Source organism: Drosophila montana, unplaced genomic scaffold, assembly GCF_035044405.1.
Source record: "Drosophila montana isolate Dmon_TW-CO22-7 unplaced genomic scaffold, ASM3504440v1 contig_402_1, whole genome shotgun sequence".
NCBI classification, from domain to species: Eukaryota; Metazoa; Arthropoda; class Insecta; order Diptera; family Drosophilidae; genus Drosophila; species Drosophila montana.
In genome coordinates, this window is record NW_026998739.1 from 552,963 (window position 1) to 576,503 (window position 23,541).

General features: G+C 39.9%; 4 protein-coding genes across 5 annotated transcripts; 1 reads left to right on the forward strand and 3 right to left on the reverse strand.

Moving 5' to 3' along the window:
- Positions 1-790: 790 nt before the first annotated feature.
- On the reverse strand, positions 791-5,394 carry LOC135439006 (cytosolic 10-formyltetrahydrofolate dehydrogenase). Of its 2 annotated transcripts, XM_064697586.1 has the most exons (4): positions 5,252-5,394; positions 3,717-4,100; positions 1,932-3,653; positions 791-1,580 (listed from the first exon to the last, which is right to left on the reverse strand). In XM_064697586.1, exons 1-4 carry the CDS (start codon positions 5,255-5,257, stop codon positions 951-953), a joined length of 2,742 nt encoding a protein of 913 aa, XP_064553656.1. In that variant the 5' UTR covers positions 5,258-5,394; the 3' UTR covers positions 791-950. The 2 variants fall into 2 exon arrangements, with proteins under 2 accessions (XP_064553656.1, XP_064553655.1); XM_064697585.1 differs by lacking the exon at positions 5,252-5,394 and having other exon boundaries at positions 3,717-4,188.
- A 2,253-nt stretch (positions 5,395-7,647) lies between these two features.
- Positions 7,648-8,973, forward strand: Gr39b (Gustatory receptor 39b). The gene is made up of 4 exons (XM_064698111.1): positions 7,648-7,879; positions 7,951-8,606; positions 8,665-8,841; positions 8,904-8,973. Exons 1-4 carry the CDS (start codon positions 7,648-7,650, stop codon positions 8,964-8,966), a joined length of 1,128 nt encoding a protein of 375 aa, XP_064554181.1. The 3' UTR covers positions 8,967-8,973.
- Positions 8,974-10,159: 1,186 nt separating this feature from the next.
- On the reverse strand, positions 10,160-16,146 carry dtr (defective transmitter release). The gene is made up of 5 exons (XM_064697731.1): positions 15,903-16,146; positions 15,369-15,838; positions 14,945-15,009; positions 14,797-14,882; positions 10,160-14,739 (listed from the first exon to the last, which is right to left on the reverse strand). Exons 1-5 carry the CDS (start codon positions 16,048-16,050, stop codon positions 10,382-10,384), a joined length of 5,127 nt encoding a protein of 1,708 aa, XP_064553801.1. The 5' UTR covers positions 16,051-16,146; the 3' UTR covers positions 10,160-10,381.
- An 833-nt stretch (positions 16,147-16,979) lies between these two features.
- Tsp39D (Tetraspanin 39D) lies at positions 16,980-22,208 on the reverse strand. The gene is made up of 4 exons (XM_064697933.1): positions 22,048-22,208; positions 19,036-19,137; positions 18,392-18,970; positions 16,980-18,325 (listed from the first exon to the last, which is right to left on the reverse strand). The coding sequence occupies exons 2-4, from the start codon at positions 19,096-19,098 to the stop codon at positions 18,260-18,262; spliced, it is 708 nt and encodes a 235-aa protein (XP_064554003.1). The 5' UTR covers positions 19,099-19,137; positions 22,048-22,208; the 3' UTR covers positions 16,980-18,259.
- Positions 22,209-23,541: the final 1,333 nt, after the last annotated feature.

Genomic DNA, 23,541 nt, shown 5'->3' on the forward strand with positions numbered 1-23,541 from the left:
GGTAGCAGGGTGCTGTGTGTGTTGGCTGGGGTTGGCATTAAGCCATTGCTATTGTATTCACCGAGTGGAAATTCTGCGGAAATGTTGGTTAGACTTCAATGACTGCTTGTAAGCGCTACGTGTTGCCAACGTCTATTTAAATACTGAACACAGTTACATTTATGTAAATTTGTGTTGGTATTATAATCAACCTAGTAGGTCGAAGCCAATAAAGGTGGTTTTAAGATATGAAATTCAAAAGAAATCACAATAAGGTTTACAATTTTTATTCTAAAAAAACTGTTTTGATTAATTAACGATCTACGTTCAGTCCAAACCTTAAATACTAGCAAATACCAGAATTTTGAAAATCCACCCTCGTGTGTGGAAAACTAGTGAAAGTCGGTCATATGAGAGATCTTTTACTTTCGTTCCGATTGGCTTCAAATTAATTTTCATAGAACTTTACAAATGTTCATTATATTGAAAATTCCACCTGCATGTGTGGAAAATTAGTGAAAATCGTTCGAATGACAGTTTTTTGCTTTTGATCCGATTTTCCTCAAAGTTCAAAGATTGTCCCAAATATTGAAATTTAGTGGATATCAGTCAATTGTTAGTTTTTCGCTTCAATACAAATCCATTCTACTTCTAATTAGGAGACGGGACTTCAAAGTTGTTTGAAAAATCAACATTTGGGCGATCGATTTAAACTTATTTTTAAAACAACAATAAGAAGTTATTGCATACTTATTCTCGGTCTATGGAAACTCGATTGTAATCCCAAGTAATCCGATTTATAATACACGTATTTACACACATTAACATATTTATTGAGTTTTAATGAAGACTCGTATACAAAATAATCGTATTCCTAGGCCTATTGAGAATTATGTAGTATCTATAAAAAATGCAGTAAGTCTTTTCTTTCCCACTAACCGAACATTGAATTGTGTTAAATTTTAGTTAACTCAGTACTCAATGGTGACACACTTGGTCTTCAGATACTCGTTGAGCGCCTCCTGGCCCAAATCCTTGCCAAAGCCGCTCTGCTTGAAGCCACCAAATGGAGCAGCCACATCCGTTTTGTTGTACACATTGACAAAGACGGTGCCCGCCTCGATGCGATCGGCAAAGCTCAAGGCCTTGCTAATATCCTTGGTGAAGACACCGCTGGCCAGTCCGTACTCGGTGCGATTGGCACGCTCCATGACCGAGTCCACATCGCTGCCGTTGAACTTGGATATGATCATAATCGGACCGAATGACTCCTCCTGTGCTATGAACATGTCATCCTCGACATTGGTGAACACGGTGGGCGTAAAGAAATAACCCTTCAGATTGGGCACGCGACAGCCGCCGTACACAAGTGTTGCGCCCTCTGCCACGCCCCGTTCGCAATACTCCAAAAGCTTATCGAAGTGCGCCTTATGATTCTGTGGACCGTGCGCCGTGGACCGATTGAGTGGATCGCCAATGGTCATCGAGCGCAGATCCTTGAGCACGCGACGCACAAACTCATCGTGAATGCGATCCTCCACAAAGAGACGTCCGGCGGCTATGCAATTTTCACCCTTATTAAAGAAGACCGAGGACATGCCCTGCAAGAAAGAAACAGGAAATTAAAACCAGAAAGAAAGAACTTGTTGAGATGGAAATCGAACCGGTTCGGGCTACGAACTGCAATTAATTTTTTTTTATCATGAATCGTAACTTAATTCAAACTAGTTGCCCAACAAATAACTCAACCGAAGCCCAAACTGAACCCTATATTTTCGATTTAAAAACTAGCTCCAAAGCGAATTTTATAACTTGAATTGGCACATTTTTTTTTTTAATTATGGACCGATAATTTCCATGGAAACTACATGAAATCGCCAAAAGCTTGTCAAAAACCGGCAGCGAAACGGACGAACATAAATAATCTCAAACTACCCAAAGTCCATACTCACGTGTTTCACAGCCTTGTCCAGATCACAGTCAGCGAATATGATCAAAGGACTTTTGCCGCCCAGCTCCAGTGAGCATTTCTTCAGATTGGATGCAGCGCAGGATTTCATGATGTGTTTGCCAATGGGAGTGGAGCCGGTAAAGCCAAGTTTGCGCACCAGCTGATGATCGGCCACAGCCTGACCCGCATCAGAGCCCTTGCCCGGCAGCACATTGATGACGCCCGGCGGGAATCCGGCCAGCACGGTCAGCTCGGCAAACTTGAGGGCCGTCAGGGGACATGTCTGTGCCGGCTTGATCAGGCAGGTATTGCCGGCAGCTATGCAGGCGGCCATCTTCCAGGAGAGCATCATCAACGGATAATTCCAGGGCGTGATCAGGCCAACCACACCAATCGGTTCCTTGCGCGTAAACGTCAGCACATTGTTGGGCCGGGCCGGATTCACGGGTATCGTATTACCCTGGATCTTATCGCACCAGCCGGCAAAGTAGCGCCACGCATCGATGGACATGCCAATGTGGGTCTTCAGGGCCAGCGTGTAGACGGCGCCCGAGTCCACGGACTCGATGGTGGCCAGTTCCTCCTTGTGCTGCTCCATCAGATCGGCCAGCTTCAGCATGAGCTGCCCGCGTTGCCTGGCCGACACCTGCTTCCAGTCGCCATAGAATGCCTTGTGCGCCGCCTGCACCGCCTTGTCCACATCGTCCACGCTCGCACAGGCCACCTGGCAGAGCACCTGCTCGTCGGTGGGATTAATGATGTCCAGTGTGCGCTGCTGCTCGGCATCGACGAATGCGCCATTGATGAAGAGCTGTGTGGGCACACGAATCTCACGCTTGTTCGCCTGCAGCAGGAAACACTCGTAGTTGAGCTGCTTGGCGCTGGCGTCGCCGCTGCCCTGGCGCAGGCTTCTGATCAGCTGATCGAAGAACTCCTCAAAGACGGGCGCCATGAAGACGTGCTCATTCTCTAGCGGCACATCGAATGCCTCCTTGACCTCCTCCACTAGACGCACCACGTCCATGGAGCCAGCGCCGGCGGCAAAGAAATCTGTCGTTGCCTCGATGGGCTCCTTGAGTATGGCCTGCCAAATGCCAGACAGCTGCGTCCGCTTGGCCAACTCATCTTCGGTGAAATCCGTAATGGGCTGGTGCTCCGCCTGCTTGAACCAATCGCTGGCATTGATCATCTTCGAGCCACGCTTAATGCGACGCACATTCACAAAGGCGCCGTCGGTGCCCTCGATCAGCAGGCCGCCCTCGTGGACCCAGGCGGGCTTGGCCAGACCCTTCAGCTTCAGCGGCTGTCCGCCCTTAACGGGTCCAGCCGAATAGATATGCGCGCCAAAGAAACGCACCTGCTGCTCACTGCCATCGGCTTCGAGCACGGTAGCTATGGCTCCCGGCACCGAGTCCAGGCCACGCACAAAATTCCATATGCGCTCCGCGGACTGTTGCAGATTCAGCAGCTGATTCTCGGCTTTGAACATGGCCGGGTCATAGGTGGCGCCCACCTCGGTTTGGGTTATTTTCGGCGCTGTGCCCTTGGCTACCAAATCAACAGCCACGCCCATAGCCTTGACGCCCTCCGGATACAAGAATCTCTTGTAGATGCTGTCCAAGGTGTCCGTCGGCTCAACATTGGTCTGACGTTGCAGCAGCAACGGTCCAGTGTCCAGACCGTCATCCGCCCAGAAAATGCTAAAGCCGGCCACCTCGTCGCCCTGTTAAAAAATCAAAAAAGAGGATTAGAATCGGTGCGAAATATTCGCGCTCCTGCTGCTTACCTCGATGAGTGTCCAGGATATGGCGCTCGCGCCGCGATGCCTGGGCAATATGGAGGGATGGTAGCAAATGCTGCCCAACGGAGCGCCATCAATCACCTCCATGGGTATAAACTGGGAGCAATAGGGCAGCACATTAAGCGTTGCGCCCACCGATCTGTACTGCGCCAGGACCTCGGGCAGGGCCACGCCCTTGCGGCGCCAGCTGGCGAACTTGAAGACGGGTATATTGTGGCTGGCTGCGGTGCTGGCCAAAACATCCTCCCGACTGCCCTTGTCAGGTATGGTGAACACGCCCACAATTTGAAAAATGGAACGCTCCAAAAGCAACTCCAGCACATCGGCCGCAAAATTGCTCTGGCCAATAATCGCAATGCGCAGACTGGACTGTAAAAAGGCAATACAACTAAATTTAATATGCATTACGGATCACAACATTATCATATTGGTATAACAACTATTTCATACAAAATATAGAATTTAATCAATCACAAGGTAAGTAGAAAAAAAATAGTTATTATAAAAGAAGCAAAGGTATTTAATATGAGCCTTAATTTTATTTCAACATTTTTTTCTAAATTTGACAAAAAAAAGACAAGCAAATAACAAGCTATTTTACAGGGTAACTAGAAAACGGGTCAATTATAGAACATGGAATATTATTCTTTTAGAATATGAATATAATTATATATTTAACTTTATAAGTTTGTGTACACCTTAAACCTAGGAACACCTGGTGAAATAACTAGCGAGTGTTTTTTTTTGTTGTTTATACTATTTGAGTGTAAATTCATGGAGCGACAGCTTGAAAAAAAAACCTAATTTTCAGTGTGCCGCAGATTAAAACCTTTAACAGCCACACAACACTCTCATACAAAAACTTTATTCAAAATAATGAAGAATTTACATTCCCAAAATAGAAAGAAATGAGGAACAACTTTAATTTTCATTCAAATATTTGAAAGATATAAATTTAAAAAAAAACTGCGCGTAAAAGAAACGAAAATGGAAATGGCTTATCAACTTGGCTGTTTTAACTGATCAAGTAAAAATAATTTATGGGACCGGAAATGCCTCGTTACGCACATTGTCAAAAATATATATATATCCCTCTGCACGGATTTACAAAAAACTGTTGACTCTCACAAAAAAAAACACACTAGCACAGGCAGCTAGGCAACAATGGTCCGAGTTCAAATTCCTAACTGGTGGGCTTTTTTTTTGAAAATTAAATTGCACTTATTAATTATAATATTCATAATTATAATATTAATATTATATTTATATAATGAAAATATTATAAAATTGTATAATATTTATGAAAATTTATATGAATAAATATAATTTTAATAATAAGATTGCAAATTTAACTTAATGCTTGCAAATGCGATTTAACTTATTTACAAGCTAAAACAAAAAATGTTTTTTTAAATGTTTAAAATGGCATAGAGGATGCCGGAAGTCTCCTTTTTTTTTTAATTGGAAGTTAGTTGAAATCAGAAAAAAATATTAAAATAGTTTACAAATCGTATACTAACACTCATTATTATTTCGGCTATAAACGCGTTTGCAAAATTATAATAATTTATATTCTTTTCGTTTTGCTTTAGTTTATTTCCTTATAAAATCACTTGATGTAGGAATTACTTTTCCCTAAGCTATTTCACTTTTTGCTCTATTCTTGTTGAGAAGCAGCCAGCACAGCGCTCGAACTACTTCTATTAACTGAATCGCATCGAACATTGTTGGGTCGTATTTATACCTAGAGCCGGCCCAATATTATCAGCTGATTCTAGTAATAAAAAAAAAAGCGAGCATAGGCATGCACTACGTTCGCTACCGTTTCGAAATATGTATTCGTATATGTATGCACATACATATGCTATAATATACTTTTACTTTTCCAATAATTAAGTACAAAAAAGAAGACAACAACAACAACAAGTTGGACGTATCGCTTATCAGCTCGAAAAGCTTCAGAGTTCTCGTCGCAGCTAAACGCAATTTTGATAAGCATGATGATTAGGCATGATCAGTGAATTGTGGGCCTGATGTTTGGTGAAGGCCCCAGTGAATGGAAAGTTTGGTAACAAACATTTCAAACCAGATGCATTCATTATTTAAGCCTCGCCCATTTAACGGCACGTTTTAGGTTTGAGTTTCATCTGGGTGACTTTTCTAGGTATTACATGGACTCAGACTGCAATTTGTAATAGCAACCAACACATAGGTATATATTATGAGCTAAACGTCTGGATTGAACTGGTTATTGGGAAAGTAAACTGAAATGTTATCAGTGATTACAAATAGAAAAGTGTGCAAAATACTTAGTATATTACCTAGTAATATGTTAAAGGGGATTGTACACATTTAGTTAAGCAGTGTCTAATTGTTGCTAATTAACGTTCAGTATAGATTTTATTTGATTGTGTTTATGTAAAGAGCTAATGTAGGACAGACTACGATTATCAGAAAGATTATTTTAATAATCTATATATTTATATATATATATATCAATTAATGAATTATAGTCTAGCTGCTCTTCTCGCGACATTTATTATTAGTTTACTACTTTTTACTTTTGCGTCAAACTTAATCTAATAAAATAAAACTAAAACAGTTTTTCCAAATGTAGAACACGCGAAATAAATATTCTTAAAAATTCTAATATTTATTGAATTCTTTTTGTGCTTTATCATATTATATTAATGTAAAATGAAAAAAACAAACAATAAAAACAAATAATTCAATTAGAGCATTGGGCGACAGGTTCATTGGCGTACAAAATAAATTAAAAATCTTATAAACCTGTTTTGAAGATAAATATAACAAAAAATTTTTATTAAGTATTAAGTATTTTTGTTGTTGTATAACATAAACATACCTGTTATTAATATGATTGTTTTTCTTACTATTATTGATATTATTGTTATAATATTTGTATACCCTTGCAGAGGGTTTTATAATTTTGTCGTGAAATGTGTAACGCATAGAAGGAGACATCTCCGACCCCATAAAGTATATATATTCATGATCTGTATCAACAGCCGAATCGATATAGCCCTGTCCGTCTGTCTGTTTCTAGCTAGTCTCTCAGTTTTGAAGCTATCTTCATGAAACTTTGCGAAAATCCCTCTTTCTGTTGCACGCAGTACATATGTATGTCAAAACCAGCTGGATCGGACCGCTATATCATATAGCTGCCAAAGGAACGATCGGTCGAAATTAAGTTGTTGTATGGAAAACTTTTTTGTTTTTCAAGACATCTTAACCAATATCTATTTTCCCTGTGCTTCTTAGATACGGGTAAAGCACTGTAAGCATTATGAAAAGGTTGGGTCTGCAAGGGTATTAAATCTTCGGGGTGCCGAAGATAGCCCTTCCTTCTCGTTTCATATTATTATAATTAATTTTAATTTAAAATTTAATTTAATATTTGAGTTGATATTTATAACTATATAGCTAAAATCATACTCGTGATTCTAAAATATGATTTTCAAAAGAGTTTTTTAACCTCATACATTATGCATGTGAAATAATGAAAATATATATCAGAAGCCTAATATTGTTTTCATTTTTTTTTAGCATTATCTAATATGTATGCTCCATCTTGGACTACGAACCCGCGCAGACTTTTCATTTATATTCGGTAAGTGCTAAAATTATATATCCACACATTTAAATATATAAAACTGTTTGTATTAAATATAAATTTCTATTTCATGATTTATTCGAATCTTGTTTATATGAATCTATCGTAATATCTAAATTAATCGTGTTTATTGTCCTCCGTCCAACTCCTTTGCCATTTAGCTAATTATTGAATTTAATTAGCAGGCATATCAAATTTGAATAATCTTTAAATTTGTGGCTAGTAGCTATCCTTAGCAGCACTTGCTGTACTTAGTATCCATTTACACCTTCAGAGCTGAACATGCTTTACGCTCTGCAGCGTTACCTAAAATACTTTGCCATATTGGGTCTGGTGCCGTGGTCCGAGAAGGCGCCACAGCAGCAGCTACAAAAGATCTATACGATTTTCATTATATTTCTGAACCTCGGAGTGGCCTTCTATATAGTATTCTTTGCCTCACCAGTGGATGACTTACTGGTATCGATGCTGGTGAGCTGCACCGTGTTCATATCGCAGATTGTGACCATGTCAGGCGTGTATCGATCCCAACTTAATAGTCGATATATATGTATATGCAATATAATGAATTTTCTCTCTGAACAGTTGTCGAACTGCAAGTGATGTGCCAGTATAAAAGATACTACGAATTTTGTCTGCAGTTAAAGTGCCTGCGATTGCATTTCCAGTGCGAACTACAGCAGCCAGTTAAGGGTTGGCCCTGGACCAGATATGTCAAGTATTTTGTACTGGGCATTATCAATTTTGTCTCACTCTTTCCATCTGTATATGTGGTGCTACACTTTGATTATATTGGCTACTTTTGGTTTTCGCTGGGCGCCGTATTCATCAATCGTGTTCAGTGCCTGCTGCTGCTGCTCTATGCTGAGCTCCTTGGCTATCATGTGGAGCTATTGGATCGGCGTCTGCAGGCGGTGCACAGCTATCGTCTGCTGGGCGCCCATTCGCAGCTAAATGTCAAATTTGAGCAAATGTGCTCCTTGGAGTATTTGTTGAGCCTGAAGCGCGCCTATATGGAGCTATATCGTTTATTTGAACTCTATAATGGCCTGTTTGGCTGGTCGATTGTCTGCATCTTTGTGGTTATGTTTTTGGATAGCATCGTTAATATATACTGGTCGCTGCTGGTTCTGACTGACATCTATAGCTTTGTTTTCATCTACATGACCTGCTCGACCTTTGTGCCGCTGCTCATATTGATCTTCATCTTCTGCCGTTGCGGCGAGTACTGCAAGCGACAGGTGAATACTTGAATTCTTCCCATATTCCTCGGTCTAATACTGAAACCCAAACTTGTAGCATATGCTCGTTGGCAGCCATGTGCGTGGCCTGGCCTGTGCTGCCCAATGCCAAGCCGTACCGCCAACTTTGGCATACAATGCAGTCCTGGCCGAGTTCGCCATGCAGGTGGAACAGGATGCATTGATCATTAGCGCCGAGGGCTTTATGGACATTGACTATAGCCTGCTAATGTCGGTAGGTCCCTAAGCTGTCTATGGATGCGTTAAATTATCAAATTAATAATTTAATTTCCATAGATCTTTACGGCCATGGTCACCTATCTGATTGTGCTCATGCAATTCGGCTCGTTATATACCTAAAAATGGAGCTCTGAATTTATGTTTGCGTGACATTTTACTACGCGAAACGAACGCGCTCGTCAAACTTCTTATTTTAATAAATTTATTTATGTTTAATATTTAGATCATTGCTTTTCAAATTATGCGATCTTTTGGTCTAGTTAACGTATACCGACAAGGATAATCTGTGCTCAGTTCGGACATGCTATTTTTAAAATACCATTTTAAGAAAATCGAAGAAACTATTTTAATTTGACGATAAGCGACATACCCTATACTCACTGCTTTTATATATACATACTTATATTTACACACCAAGGAAGTGATTCTTCTTTCAGAAAATAAAGGATACACCTCAATAAGCTAATAAAATAAAATATGTTTGATTTCTGTTTACTATACGAGAACCTTCACAACCTAAATTTGATTCCATTTTCAAGATATTCTCAAAAAACAGTTGTTGATTGTCAAAAATTAACGAGACACATTCTACGAAAATTGTAACCGAATCCCTTATATGGAATTCCGTCCCAACTATCAAAATGATTACTTGACCGATAACTTGGACGTTGAACGTTTTCACCACTGACCTACTTTACCCCCCCAAGTTCCGCTGCAGACCTCTTAAGACTGCGATCTAGATAAGATTGTGAAGTGACGAACGATCATAATAAAATTTGGAAATCAAACTGGTCAAAACTGGTTTGAAATTAGGCAGCTGCCATTATCTCGAGTATAACTGAACTTGGCAAGTTCTTGAAATGTTTGAATAAACAACTTTCCAAAAATATAATAGATGACCCCCCCAAGAGTTCCTAGCTGATAGCTGTTGTCAGTTGACTATATTATATATATATATATACAGATGGTGCTATGTTGTGTTATGCAATTATGCATATATATGTATGTTACATATTTAGAATACAGTAGAGTCCAATAAACTGAGCACGCACTCTTCGGCTGCTCGCTGGGAAGAGAGCTACAATTCTTTTCACTGATAAGTTTTCGACGATAACCTGTTCGAGTGCCCTCAGCTAAGTCATCAAAACAAAGCAAAAAACCGGTTTGCGCGCTACGCCAAACCGGTTTCAAGTAACTCAGGATGTGCCAATTTTGATAGGCGATCGAACTAGCCGTAAACATAACATACAGTCCCTCTAATCTCTCAGACACATAATATATTTATAAATCATGTATATACTTTTCATTGGCTCTTTTATTTTTATTTTTTTTTTGTATTAATTGCTATGTACTAGAATTTTAAGTCGGTTCAAACCGGTTTTCGATTTTGAACTTCTCCTGATGTTATCAATGGGTTCAAAAGTGTTCTTACACGTGGTGAGGTGTGTGTTGTATAAAATGTGCAAATTGTACACATGATTAAAAGACAAATTGTTTGATGCAATTGTAGTTGAACATAAACTCAACAAGATTTATTATTTAAGCTCGTAGGTCACCTGTGCATTCACACTGACCTCCTGCACGACCGCATCGCCATCATAATTAAGGATCTCCAAATTACACTCGATCTCTTCGGTCTTGAGCTCTGTTTTTGTATCGAAATCAGCTGAATCAGCATTATCTGGTTCAATAGCTTCAAAATAATCTAATCGTATAATAGGCTTGGGCGGATTCTCAGCTGACTGAGGCAACTCTTCGCCAACCTGTTGAATAGGCAGCTCTACCTCCTCTAGATCTAGATTCTCATGAGCATTTTCTTTAAGGTTTTCTTCTAGGTTTTCAGTTAACTGAGGCAACTCTTTGGTAGCCTCTGGAATAGTGAGATCTAAGTCTTCTAGTACTACACTCTCATGTGCATTTTCTTTAAGTTTTTCTTCTAGGTTTTCAGTTAATTGAGGAAACTCTTCCGTAGCCTCTTGAATAGTGAGATCTAAGTCTTCTAGTACTATATTCTCATGGGCATTTTCTTTAAATTTCTCTTCTTGGCTCTCAACAGCGTACTCTGCGCATATCTGTGTTTCGGTTTTATCAATAGCTTTGTTTAACTCTTCCAATTGTTGTGCATTTGGCGGCTTGGAATTCTTTATTTGTGTCTCGCAATCTTCATAAATAGTATTCAGTTTTTTTAGACTAGCCTCCAGTTCATAGTCGTCTTCGCCGTTGCTTTCGTCCTCATTGAATTGACTCTTTTCCAGCAATTTCATATCATCCGCCGCAATGAACTCATTTAGCTTCTGTGATATTTTAGCCCATTGACGCTTGGCATTGCGTGCGAGTTCGCCTACGGCCCCATTCGATTCGGTATCTGTTGCGTCGTCTTCCTCGACGACTTTGGTTTGTTCTGGTGAGCTTTTGTTGGCTTCCAGCTCCGAACTCTCATCGTCCACATCTGTGGTTAGAGCTGATTCCGATTCTGACTTTTCATTGCCTGTTGCCAAACGTTCGTCTTCTTGATGAATGGAATCTTCTTCCTGACTTGTCCAAGCTCTGAGGGGCAAACTGAAGAGCTGCTTGCGCAAAGCCTCTTCGTTTTCACGCTCCAACTTTTGGCCATCTTCAAACTGATTGCTAAACAATTCATTGAGCGCACCCTCGGGCAGTTTTGGCGGCTCTACAACGGGTATTTCTTCTTCAGACTCGTAGTCGGAGGGTGCATCGGAGATAATATCGTCATCTATGCTTACATTGGGGTTTATTGCTGTTTTTGTGGGCTCCGGATCAGCGCTGGGCGTGTCTTCTGGTTTCTCAGTGGACGTCTCGATAGATTCATCGATTGGTTGTTCTACAGCTTCTTTAACAGTTTCTTGCTCTAAATTACATTTATCGTTCCCATCGCTTCTCTCTTCTACTGTTTCTTGCGCTGGCTCTTCCCCGTTGCCTGTTTCAGGCAGCTGGCTTTTCAATTCATATATTTTACAGCCACCCAATGTCAATTGTATTGGAGTAAAATCTTCCTGCACCCGCTGAGGATCTTCCTGTTGGTCGCTATTGCCCTCCTCTTGCGGACCAAGCAGCTCTTTGGGTCTTTCCGAACCACACATTAGTTTTTGCAAATTTTTCCCGGCTCCTGCCTCTTCAATCTCGTCTTCCAGTTTGTCCATAATTGATTTCGTTTTCAATTTAAGTGCACCCAAATCCTGCGAACTCGCCAGCTCTTCTTGCTGACGTTCGCGTTCCTCCTGCTGCCGCTTGCGTTCGATTAAATCCTTCAGCATTTCATCCTGTTTCACCAGTGCACCTGGATTCTCTTCCTTATGGATGTCTTCGGATTTTAGGCCAGCCCTTAGTTCGTCGTAGCTGCGCATGCCCTCCACTGTTATCTCGCCATCACTGCCAATCACCTTTTGCAGATCCAGTTTCTCCAGGAACTCCGAGTCCAGTGAGTTGAAGGCGGCTCTTGCCTCAAGCGAGTAGAATTCATCAATGGACTGATCGACCACACTATCCTCATCCCTGCGCTCGACCACAGTTAGCTCTTCATTTGTTCGCATTGGCTCTGGTTCAGCTTTTGGCCACATGCTGCGAGAAGTTGTGGCTCCGTTAGTTTCCTCGGCGGTATCATAGGCATCATCTCCATCGTCTCCATCGGAACACTCGCCCTCGCTGTCACTCTCGCTGTCACTGATGAGCGCTGGCGGTGGGGGCAGATCCTCTACGTTGCCTGTATCCTTTTTCACAATCACCAGCTTGTTGTCCACCACGTCGAGTGTGTCCTCGTAGTCTTCGCGCTTGGCAAAACAACGCGTTGCCATGGCCGCCACGCGACGTTTGGTTTTCTCCTCTAGCTTGGCCAGTTCGGCATCTAGCTCCGCGGGACTCTCCTCTTTGTAGGACGTTAGCATTCTAGACTTGAGCAGTTCTTTGGCTGCTTGCACCTTGTCCGAGCTGCTTGTGGCTTTCCTATCCAATTTCCCCAGCTTTTTGCGCTCGCTGACCGAGCTAAGAAAATCGCCAAAAGCGTCTATGCATTCGCGCAGCGACTTGCCGCTCGCCGGATCCTCCAGCTCCGGCGGCATTTGCTTCTCAGTCTTGGGCTCTGCCGAATAGCTATACTCCTCATCCGATTCAATTAGTCCGAAATCGAAGCATTTAATATTCTGTCCCTTGATAATCTCCTGATACTGCAGCTCGTCGATAAGCTCATCAATGAGCGCGGCACACACCTCCTCAACGGGTGGCTCCGGTGCCTTGGTAAAGTTTTCTTCATCCAAGGTGCTCGTGATGTCGTACAGGACATCTGCCTCGTCCTCCAGCTCCTGCAATAGCTCGCGTAACGATGCCTCATCCGCCGCCAGTTTTTTACTCATCTCCTCACAAATTAACTCAGCCTGTGCGTGGCTTGTTTCCGCACTCAGTAATTCAATCTGGTACTCATCCTCGTTGACCACTGAACGGGTCTCTTTGATTGTTAATTGACGCAGGCATTCCTCCTTACGCCATTCATAGCTGGGCGTATCGCAGCCAGCTCCAAAAACACGCCTAGGCACATCATCTGTACATTCATCCAGTGCCTTGGCAAAGGCAGCATCCATTTCATCTAGCTCTGTTTCAATTTGCTCTGTTTCCATCTCTTCTATTAGCACTTTGTTTTCATGCTCGTCCTGAGCTCTTTTCTCTTGATCCTTCATGTCCTCACATATGCGTTCCCTGCGCACGCTAAACTCCTCTATTATGCGTAGAGAACGTGTCACAGTTGTCAATTCAATGCACTTCTTCTTATCCGTTTCTTTCTCCTCGTCGGAACTGCTATTTGTTTCCCTAGCTTGATATTCCGGCGTGCCTCGCAGTTGATCAAGCGGCTGCCGCAGCTCTTCCAAGTCCTCGTCCAATTGGCTACTGAGCTCTTCTATATTATATTCCACTATACCATTTGCCTCGACGCATTCCTCTTCATATTCCAATTGTTCCTTGGTCTTGACTACATTATTCACAACCTCCGACCGCAACTTGGGCATTTCCTCAGGGTCTAGTTTAGACTCGAGTTCATTATTGGGGTTTCCCTTCTCCAGCATTGTCGCGCTGAACTCGGGCTGTTCTGCAAATATTTCCGTACCATAGGACTCGTACATTCGGTCTATACATTCCTGTTTGATTTGCTCGGCTGACGGTTCGCCAGCATTGTTTGAAGCTATGGCGCCTAATTTCTCGCTCGATTTCTCTAGATCCGCCGCGCTGTTTTGATCCAGTTCAGAGCCGCTTTCTGGTTCATTAATGAGCTCCGGTAATTCCTTAGCTTCCACTTCGTTGTTTGCGCTGTTTTCCTGTTCTTCCTTTACTGCTTCCTCCAGCTCAGTTGGTTTTGCGTCCACTTTGGTTTCTTCAAGCTTTGGATCATCATTTTTGTTCTCTACTTTTGTCGTTTCCTCCTCCTGTAGCCTTGCTCTCTTACGTTCCACATCTAGTTCGTCTAGTTTAACTTCCTCTATGTATATACGTTTGCCTGTTCGTGTCTCCTGATCGTCCCTTTGGGGAACCTCCACCTCCAGTTGCTCCTCTGGATGTGGCGCATCAGCAAGCTGTGATTCATGCAGCACCTTTGGGCGTCCCTCCAACGGCTTTGCCTGACGATTGCTCAACTGTTCAGCTATATCGTCTGCTTGCGAACCGTTGCTGGCTTCATCAGCTGTGCCCGATGTACCGGAGCTATCGTTGTCTTTATTGTCACCAGATACTTCACTCCACATATCATCCACGCAGCCATATTCTAGCGCGGCTTTCACACGTGTCTTTTCCGCTCCCTTGTCGGCTTCCTGTTCCGTTTCTGAATCTGTTGAACTTATCAATGCATCTTGCTGATCCGCCGGGCGATGACGATTGCGCAGTTTGATGGTATCTAAGAAGGGGGAAAGGGGCTTATTAAATAGATCTTACGGTAAATACAAGAACTTACAGTTTACGCTGTCACGCATTTTCTTGCGATCTGCGCGATTCCAGCGCATATTTTCCTTGCGTTCACCCTCATAGCCTTCACGTTTCCTAAGGTTCAGAAATGTTTATGTAGATTGTATATAAAACATGTTTTAGTCTTTTTTTTTTACCAGGCCTCGGCACAAGCGCGATCACGTGGGAATACAGGTCGACTGTCCAAGTAGGTTAGTTCCTTCTACGAGTGATAGAATACAGGAATTTTAAAAAATTGTATTTAAATTCATTTAGAAGATTTTTTTCTCCGTTGCACCGGAATTTTTATATCCCACAAACTTGGGCAACTTTATTTGGCCTTTTGATTTATTAGATAAATATGTTTTACTTTTATTAAAAACAAATAATGAGCAGTAAGTCTTTAAAGCCTGGTAAACGAGGCTTTAACCAGTTGCGAATTACAAGCTTTGGTATATTAATAACAAATAAGCCAAATCTAATGATTCTCAGACCACTTTATCATTTAGCTGATATAGATATTATATAGCATATATCATAATACGTCTGCCAACTGTATTAGTTTTTCCTTTTCATACTCACACAGGCTAAAATCAGGGTCTTGCGATATTGCGGCAAACGTGATACGACAGGATTGCCCTGCAGCACCAAAACTTTCAGGCAGGGCATCTTTTCAAAGATCTTAACAACCAGTATGTCATCAATGCGATTATTTGACAAATCCAGCACGGCCAAAGTCTTACAGTCGACCAAATGGGCCAGACTTTCGCTGTCCTTTAAATAGTTGGACGATATATTAAGTGTATTCAGAACGGGCAATATATCGGAGCCAATGTTCTCAATCAGGCGTATATGATTTGAGCTGAGGTTCAGTGTGTCCAATTCGGGACACGAGGCCAAATTCTCGATGCGTTTGATAAGATTGTTTTGAAGAAAGAGACATTTGAGTTTGCTCTGTTTGTCCAGACCCTCGATTTCCGATATGGCATTGCACTCCAGCCACAGGCACTTGAGTTCAGTGTACTCATCCAAGCATTCGATATATTGATAGCCTGTAAATTGTTAATTACTAATTATTACCAGTTTAGTAAACTCAGCTGTTCATTCAGTTTTTACCCTGATAGTGCAAATAGAGGACGTCGTTAAGACGCGGCGTCTGATATAGCTTGTCCTTCTTGCACAGATCTCTAAGGCCCTTCTGTGTCATGCGATGCAAGCCGGTTACTTCCTTGCGCGGCGCTACAGCGCCCACAGCTTGTGACATTATTATCAATATAACTATATGTATATAGATATAGTTATTATTATATTTAGATTTAAAACTATGCGCTGTTTACGCAACTCGATTCCTAATATTTGATGCAATGTGTCTAACGAATTCGTTGGCGTAGTTGACGGCGCTTGTTACGTTTGCTTATTATTTTTTATTGAACAAACAACATATCAAATCGTTAGGGACAACCACTTTCCAAGGGGTTACACGTTAAGGGAGTACAATATTAGCCACCTTCTGGGGCATGCATATGTTACTGATCAGGAAACAGAGAAAACTAATCTCTCAAATGGATGATTAGGTTTGTCTATAAAACACATTTGCCTTGGTAAAAATGTACCATCATTAAAAAAAAAGAGCTGAGAACATTTTTATAATTTGTTAGTGTCCAAAACGAAAAACTTTGCCTTTGATCTTTCATACGGGGTTTTATACTTTCATAGTTAACTAAGTCACGGCTACAAAATTGATTTCTTTGTATAATTTTACGTGCTTTAACGAATGCTTCAAAAATACCTTTAAAGTTATTTAAAGGTGTGTTAATTATAATTTAATAAAATGTAAGAACACAAACTTTTATTAAATTTTCGTTGGTAGTATTTTTTCATTATAAAATGAAATTCCCGTACATTAAACTTTATTCCTTTATAAAATGTTAGTTATCTTCCTTTTTTGCATTGTTAAATGAAATCCTCTTATATTTATATACAAAAAAATTAAAAGCAAAGAAACTGACTCAAGTACATTTATATCGGACTAAGAAACGATCAGACAATATATAAATATTTGCTTGATATTATCTGTATCATTCTCAAATTATTAACATATGCAAATTAAATCAATTTTACCCCATAAAACCGCAAATCTCGATTTTAATTGGCTCATTTTTGAAAAATAAACTTTGTTAGACTTCATTGTAGTACGTTTTCAATTGTTCATTTATTGATTCTTAAGTTTTTCAGTGCTGCACAATTGTTTCAGCTTACATCATTTATAAAATACATACTCGCAAATGCATAATAATATTAATAAATCGTGCTGAGCTTTGCAATTTAAGACAATTACTTATATGGGTTATTGCATTTCAGATAATCTAACATTGAATTGTAATATTCATGTGTGGTCGTTTTGAGAATCGCGTTTTATATGCACGCTTCTTAATTAATATCATTTAATTAGTTCGATTTTAAACTGTAAATTCGATATTCAAACAGTTTTGTTTTTTCAGGAGTTGACCAAGATATGTAATCATCTTCTCCCAAATGTGTTTTGTCTTCTTTTTGTTTACAATACAATTTCAAGTCACATAGATATTCATTGTATACATAAATATATATATCGGTATGTATGTGTGTTGCTAATATATTTACGTGTGTGTGTAAAATGCAGTGTTCTGTAAATATGTATATAATAAATTGGTTCTAATTATATGGGTATATAAAAACAATTAGCAAATGGTGGGTTCTTATTTTGGGGAGCCACACACACACACACACAATGAGACACACGCATATACATTTAAAAATTCAAAAGGCCATAAAATTACTACATATATAAAAAATGGTTCCAAGGACACTTTGTAAAATGATGAAATGATGCATGAATTTCGAACCAGTCGGTATATAGTATAGAGTATATACTTATATATATGATATTATAATGTTTTGATATGCATATGAGTATGTGTGGTGGCGTAATGCATTGGCAAATGGGAATGAGTATAAAATCGGAATATAAATAATATCATGATTTTACCTAATACAACGAAATATATTTAAATAAAGCATAATGCTTATACAGAGCGTTTCTTTAGCGTTTAAGTGGGAAAGTGTACAAAATTATAAAGATTACAAATCAAATAATATGTTTTTAAATAGTAAAAACCATTGAGATATATAGCTTATCTTTAGAGCTCAGTACAACTGAGCAGGGAATAACATTAACAAGTTTTCAAAAAGTTAAACTTAAAGTGGAAATGCTTGGGCTAACAGTGAGTGTTTATCGATTGACATAAATGAAAATTATGAATTGTGATTATGATTGTTTTTTGAGTATTTTTGTGTATTATTTTTTGTTCTTCTGCTTATCAGCGAGCTTCTTGAGAGACGGCAACGAGTTATATCGCATGCATGTGACCAAACTACAAACTAGGCTAAGGGCTGTCTTTTAAAATCGATAAATGGGATCCGCGCTGCGCAGCCTAAACATGATCGTAGCTGCGGCGAAACGAACGATACAAACAGCAGGCAAAGAGTATGGTGAGCAGCTGCAGAATAGGACATTCAAAGATTAGCAAGAATTTCAAATAGATAATAAATGCACGCTGACTTACCTGTATGCCTGCCACGGAGAGCACCACGCTGGCCAATATCAAAGTCTTGGAATCGAGTATGCCCAAAAGCTTTTGCAGACAGCCCTGCTGTATGGCATGCATTGTGGTGCAGTCTTTGGCCTCGCTTAGATTGATCAGCTTGCAGCAGGCCGGAGACAGCGTCTTGTTGGCAAAAATGCCATCCCAATCGTTGGGTCCATAGGTGCCACAGCAATCCAGTTCGGTTTGCAGCAGAGTCCAGGCATCACGATAATCATCACGTTCCTTATAATGCTTCATGGTCGTATTGAACTGCGTTTCCATCAGCTGCTGCAAGCCCGAGTGCTTGACATAACCCGCAATGCCAAGGCCAATCTCCAGCAGGAATATTATTACGGCTAGTATAGCAAAGCTCAGTATCATGCAGCTGTTCTCCTTCAGAGCGCCACAGCAGCCCAAGAAACAGATAAATGCGACTGCCGCGCCGACAACCATGAGTATAATGGGCGCGGTCCAGATGTGATCACTCACGAAATTTGAATAATGCGCATAATTCAGCTGCACTATGGTGCCCACCGTGAGGATCAGTAGACCCGTAAGCTGTGAAGCAATATAAAGAGATAAGCACAGTTCGATTAACCCATCATATTTTGTTGCCAACTTACCGCAAATAGCAGATTGCAGAAAAAAGTGATATATTTGACACATGTCAAACCGCCGGATGCCATTTTTGGTCAGAACCTTTTACAACGGATACCGTGTAGATACTGCAAGGATATATAGAAATTATTAATCAAGGCAGGCAAAAAATAAAATAAATATATAGCAGTCCACACACAATAATCAATAGATGGTCAACCGCACAAAACGAATGGGAAAGTTGTGGAGTCAACCCCCAAATCAGTGGCAGACACGCAAACCACAACGTCGCCCGCCCCAAACGATGTCCAAGTGTCTCTATTTGCCACCATCTGCCACCTGCCACCTGCCACCTGCCACCTGCCACACCTGTCTAGCGTCGTCTGGCAGCGGATTAACCCTACAACAACCCCTGTTCCACTGCACGGCAAAAAGTGGCCAAGTCCGTATAGAAATGAGTCCGCCTGTGTTTAGCCATTTTCACTTTGGGTGGCCTAGATCTGAGGCATTATTATTTGTTATTATATTGAATTGTTGGCCGCGTTTGCGTTTGCAGCTGAGTGCATTGTTTTGGTGGCAAGGACGTGGTAGCTGTTGCCGTTTCCAGTGCAACGGGCTCTGAATGCAACTGTCATAAAAATCGATCCAACTTGATGTGAATATGCAGACAGCGTGGAGGTCTCTACAGCTGTTTAGGACTTAATTGGCAGATTGTTGCCTCAAAAGAGTTAAAATTAGTTTATTTTTATTATCTTCTAAAAGTTCAGTTTTTACTTAAAAGAGTCAGGAAATGAGAAAAGGGAAAAATATTTCTCAGAAATACTTTAAATCAAAATCTTATATTTTACTTAAAAGAATTATTTTTCTTTCGTCTCGATTTTTTCTGTACCTAACAGGATTTTCGAACCGATAATAACTTTTCTAGAACTGAAACGTTGTTTAAATCCAATCGTAATTTAAAATAATATTAAAGAATAATTTGGTAATTTACATTTATGGAGCATTGTACGAGGATTTCGATAGATATAATAAAAAATGTAGGAAATGAATATATTTCAAAGGCTTCAAATTTAATAATTAAAACTCAATGCAATCTCTGCTCTATTGAAATTTGTGGATAATTCCAATTGATGAAGGTTTCAATTCTAGACATGATTGTCTAATGTATATTTCTGAAATATTGACATTAACCCCTAAACATAATTTTGTTGTCAGTTAAAGGCATTATTGCAAGTTTTTGTTATATTTTCTGCGCTCTTTTATATGTACTAAATACATATTATGTACATGTGTACCTAATTATAATATCGTCATGTTCACCGTTGGCCTTTAGCATTTTATTAGTTAAGAATGCAAGTTTTGTCTAAAGAACCCCTTCATTTGAACTCTTCAATTGGAATAGGTCACAGCTCCAATTAATTGGTCAACGCAATAGGCATAATTTCCCACTGTGCAACATGAATAAACAAAATATCGCAGCGAAAGTCGTAACTGAATCGATCGCCTTGAAACTGTGTCAGCGGAGGGTGGTGAAGTAGTTAATAACGCTGGACATTTGGGTGGATTGATTGAATTAGTTCTAAAAAAGAACTGGAAGTGAAAAGGTTCAGCTGTTCACCTGCCGCAACTGACGCAGGTAAACAGGACAATAGAAATGCCTCGTCAATAGCTGTAGAGGACGTGGAGTGACTGTACCGTTGATTTGGGACTGCCAAACATGTGCTCTACATTTCAGTTTTTTATTTTGATAAGAGTGTGACGCAAAACGGATTGGCCTATGACATAAGACTATTTATAATAATCAAACAAATGTAAGCCTGAGAAAGTAAAACTGTTCTCTCTGCATAGTCAGATAGAAAATGCGACAAAACATTAGCTGAGAGTTAGAAGCTACATGTATCTAAGCAGCAAGTAGATATTAATGAAGCTCTGATATAATTAGAGTATCATTAGAGTATAATAAGAGTTATCAGCTTATTAATTTTCGAACAAAAAAAAACCATACACATATATACAACTGTAAAAGATTTATATCCCAGGCGACACGATTTCCGCTACCTCGCTGACAATACGGGATTTCAGAAATAGAGTTGCACAATGCAAATTAATCAGTTCTTGACACACTGTAGAATATTTTATGTGGTCGCGTTTCGAGCCAAATGGGAGACGTTGATGGGGTCAGTGGGCTGCGATGTTGGGGCAATTATACGCACATACACATAACAATCATACAAATATACATGCATACATGCATGTGTGCATGTGTGCATGAGCATAACAACACACTTGTGTTGCGTGCCATCAGCTAATTCCGGAAATTTAGCTATAGACATGGCTAACGGGCATTAAACAGTTGCCCCCAAGCTGACCGTTGTGATATGGGTGTGTGTGTGAGTGGGAGCTTTTGATTAGATTTTAAGTTAAAACGTAATAGACGAAAGTGTTAACAACTGTAAAATTGCAACAACACAAAAATGGAGCACAGTGTGACCAAATGCCAATTGCAGCGGCAGCCACGAGAGGTTAACAAACTGTAACGAACTCAAGCGGCAAATGCAAACGCATACCAAAAACATACAACATGTATGTATGTATGTATTTTTGTATGTAAATACAAATACATCTGTATGCGTGTACAGGAATTTTTGATCAGCATCAAACAAAAACATGCAACTATTGGTCGCTTCTGTTTTTGTTTTTTTTTTTACCTGCACGTTCCTGTGTTCTTAATATAACTTGTTTGCCATAGGTTCACACATATCCATATACATACATACATATCTATGTACGTGTGTACAGACTCAAATGAATCTCACAGCGTCTTGAGAAAATAAAAGAGGAGCATCAAACAAAAGACCAGCTAAGTAGAACGGAAGCAGGCAGTGAACCTGAAAAGAAGAAATAACTGCACTCTGCCAGCCCACCTCTGCGCTTCACCTAATTCTCCAGACACACACATAAGCGCAGGCAAACACACTTATTCTAATTGCACTCTTCTTATCTACGCACAAAATTTGTTATTAACTTTTTATACTCACTTTGGCTTGCAATTAACTAATCACAATTTACTTGTTGTATATTTTTTGAAAATGCTTGATTTTTCTTCAGCCGTTGGCTTAGCTAGCGATGTTTTTGTCGCAAGGCGCAAAAACACAATGCAAACGCAAACACAAAATCTTGTTTTGGTTATTGTTGTGGAGCGCATAGCGCAGGTCCGTTACTCGGCTTGCCTATGAACTACAAAGAGGCATACACTGAGAGAGAGAGAGATTGTGTGAGCGCGCGTGACGTCACATGCTCGATAACACTTCAAAACTTGTTAAGATGTGCAATTACCGTTTCATTACAATAGATAATAATTGCAATAGAGTACAACACCATGTTCAAAAGAGAAAAGAAACATTTGCGCTGCTCATTTAAAGATGTAATCAGTTTATCTATTTTGAAATTCAAGCTGTGGCGGCTACCGATAAGCTTTAGTGAGTAGCTCGAATACCGCATGCCTGCTGCGAGTGTCGTTAAGCTTGTACTCTTTTTAACTGTGTGGCAGCGCTACAGCTCTTCACGATATTTAAAAACATGGCGATAGTTTCTATTTGCCGGCGGCCAAACCGCAAGCCAATTGATTATTAATAATTTATAAATTTGTTTATTTTGTTGTGTGTTAGTGTAAAGCTTAAAGTTTGATTGGAAAAGGAATACGTAAAATTTTTGAATATAAGCTCAATATTAAAAACAAAGCTCTGGTTTAATATGATGCAATGGTGTGATGGAAACATGCAAAAGATCTCAACAAAAACAATAAGAGATGTCTCTCTCCGCTGAGAGTAATCTTTGCGATATTACGGTACGTAGATTCTGCCTTCTATGGAACTTACCTTTGATGAAAAAGTGTCTGCACAATTGAAATAAATAGATTATTTAATAGTTTTTGACTTTATTCAATAAACTTTATTTTCGGCGCAGTTAGATATCTTTAATGCTCTATACAGTGTTGCTACATAAACGTGCCAATATATGCACATACTTACAAGTATATATGTATATGTATATATTTATGTACAGACGAGTACTTGTTTTTTTTCATTGTTGCTTGTACACACCAAATGCTCATTATGTTTAGACCAGACTTAACTTTATGTACATTGAGACTAATAGATGTTTAAGTATTCTTTTACAATTTATACAATATTTAAATATTTTGATAGACGTGCATCGTATGATAACATTAGCTTAATAATTCTCTACACAACTAAACTACTCGCCTATATTGCAATTTCAAAGGTTTCGTATGCGTTATACTGAATTTGACTAGAATAACTCGTTAAGAGGGTTTTTATCTACAAGCCAAATGCAACCCTGTTTTCGTTTCGTTTCAGCTTGCTAAAAATTAACACTACGAATAAATATCGTTAACCTTTTGTCTTAGCTTATATCTATTTGAATAGAATTCGATCTCGAAGAGCCGAACTGTATATCATTTGATGTTGTATTGGTTTAAATTTGCGCATTTGAGCCCTCCGCTAGCACTA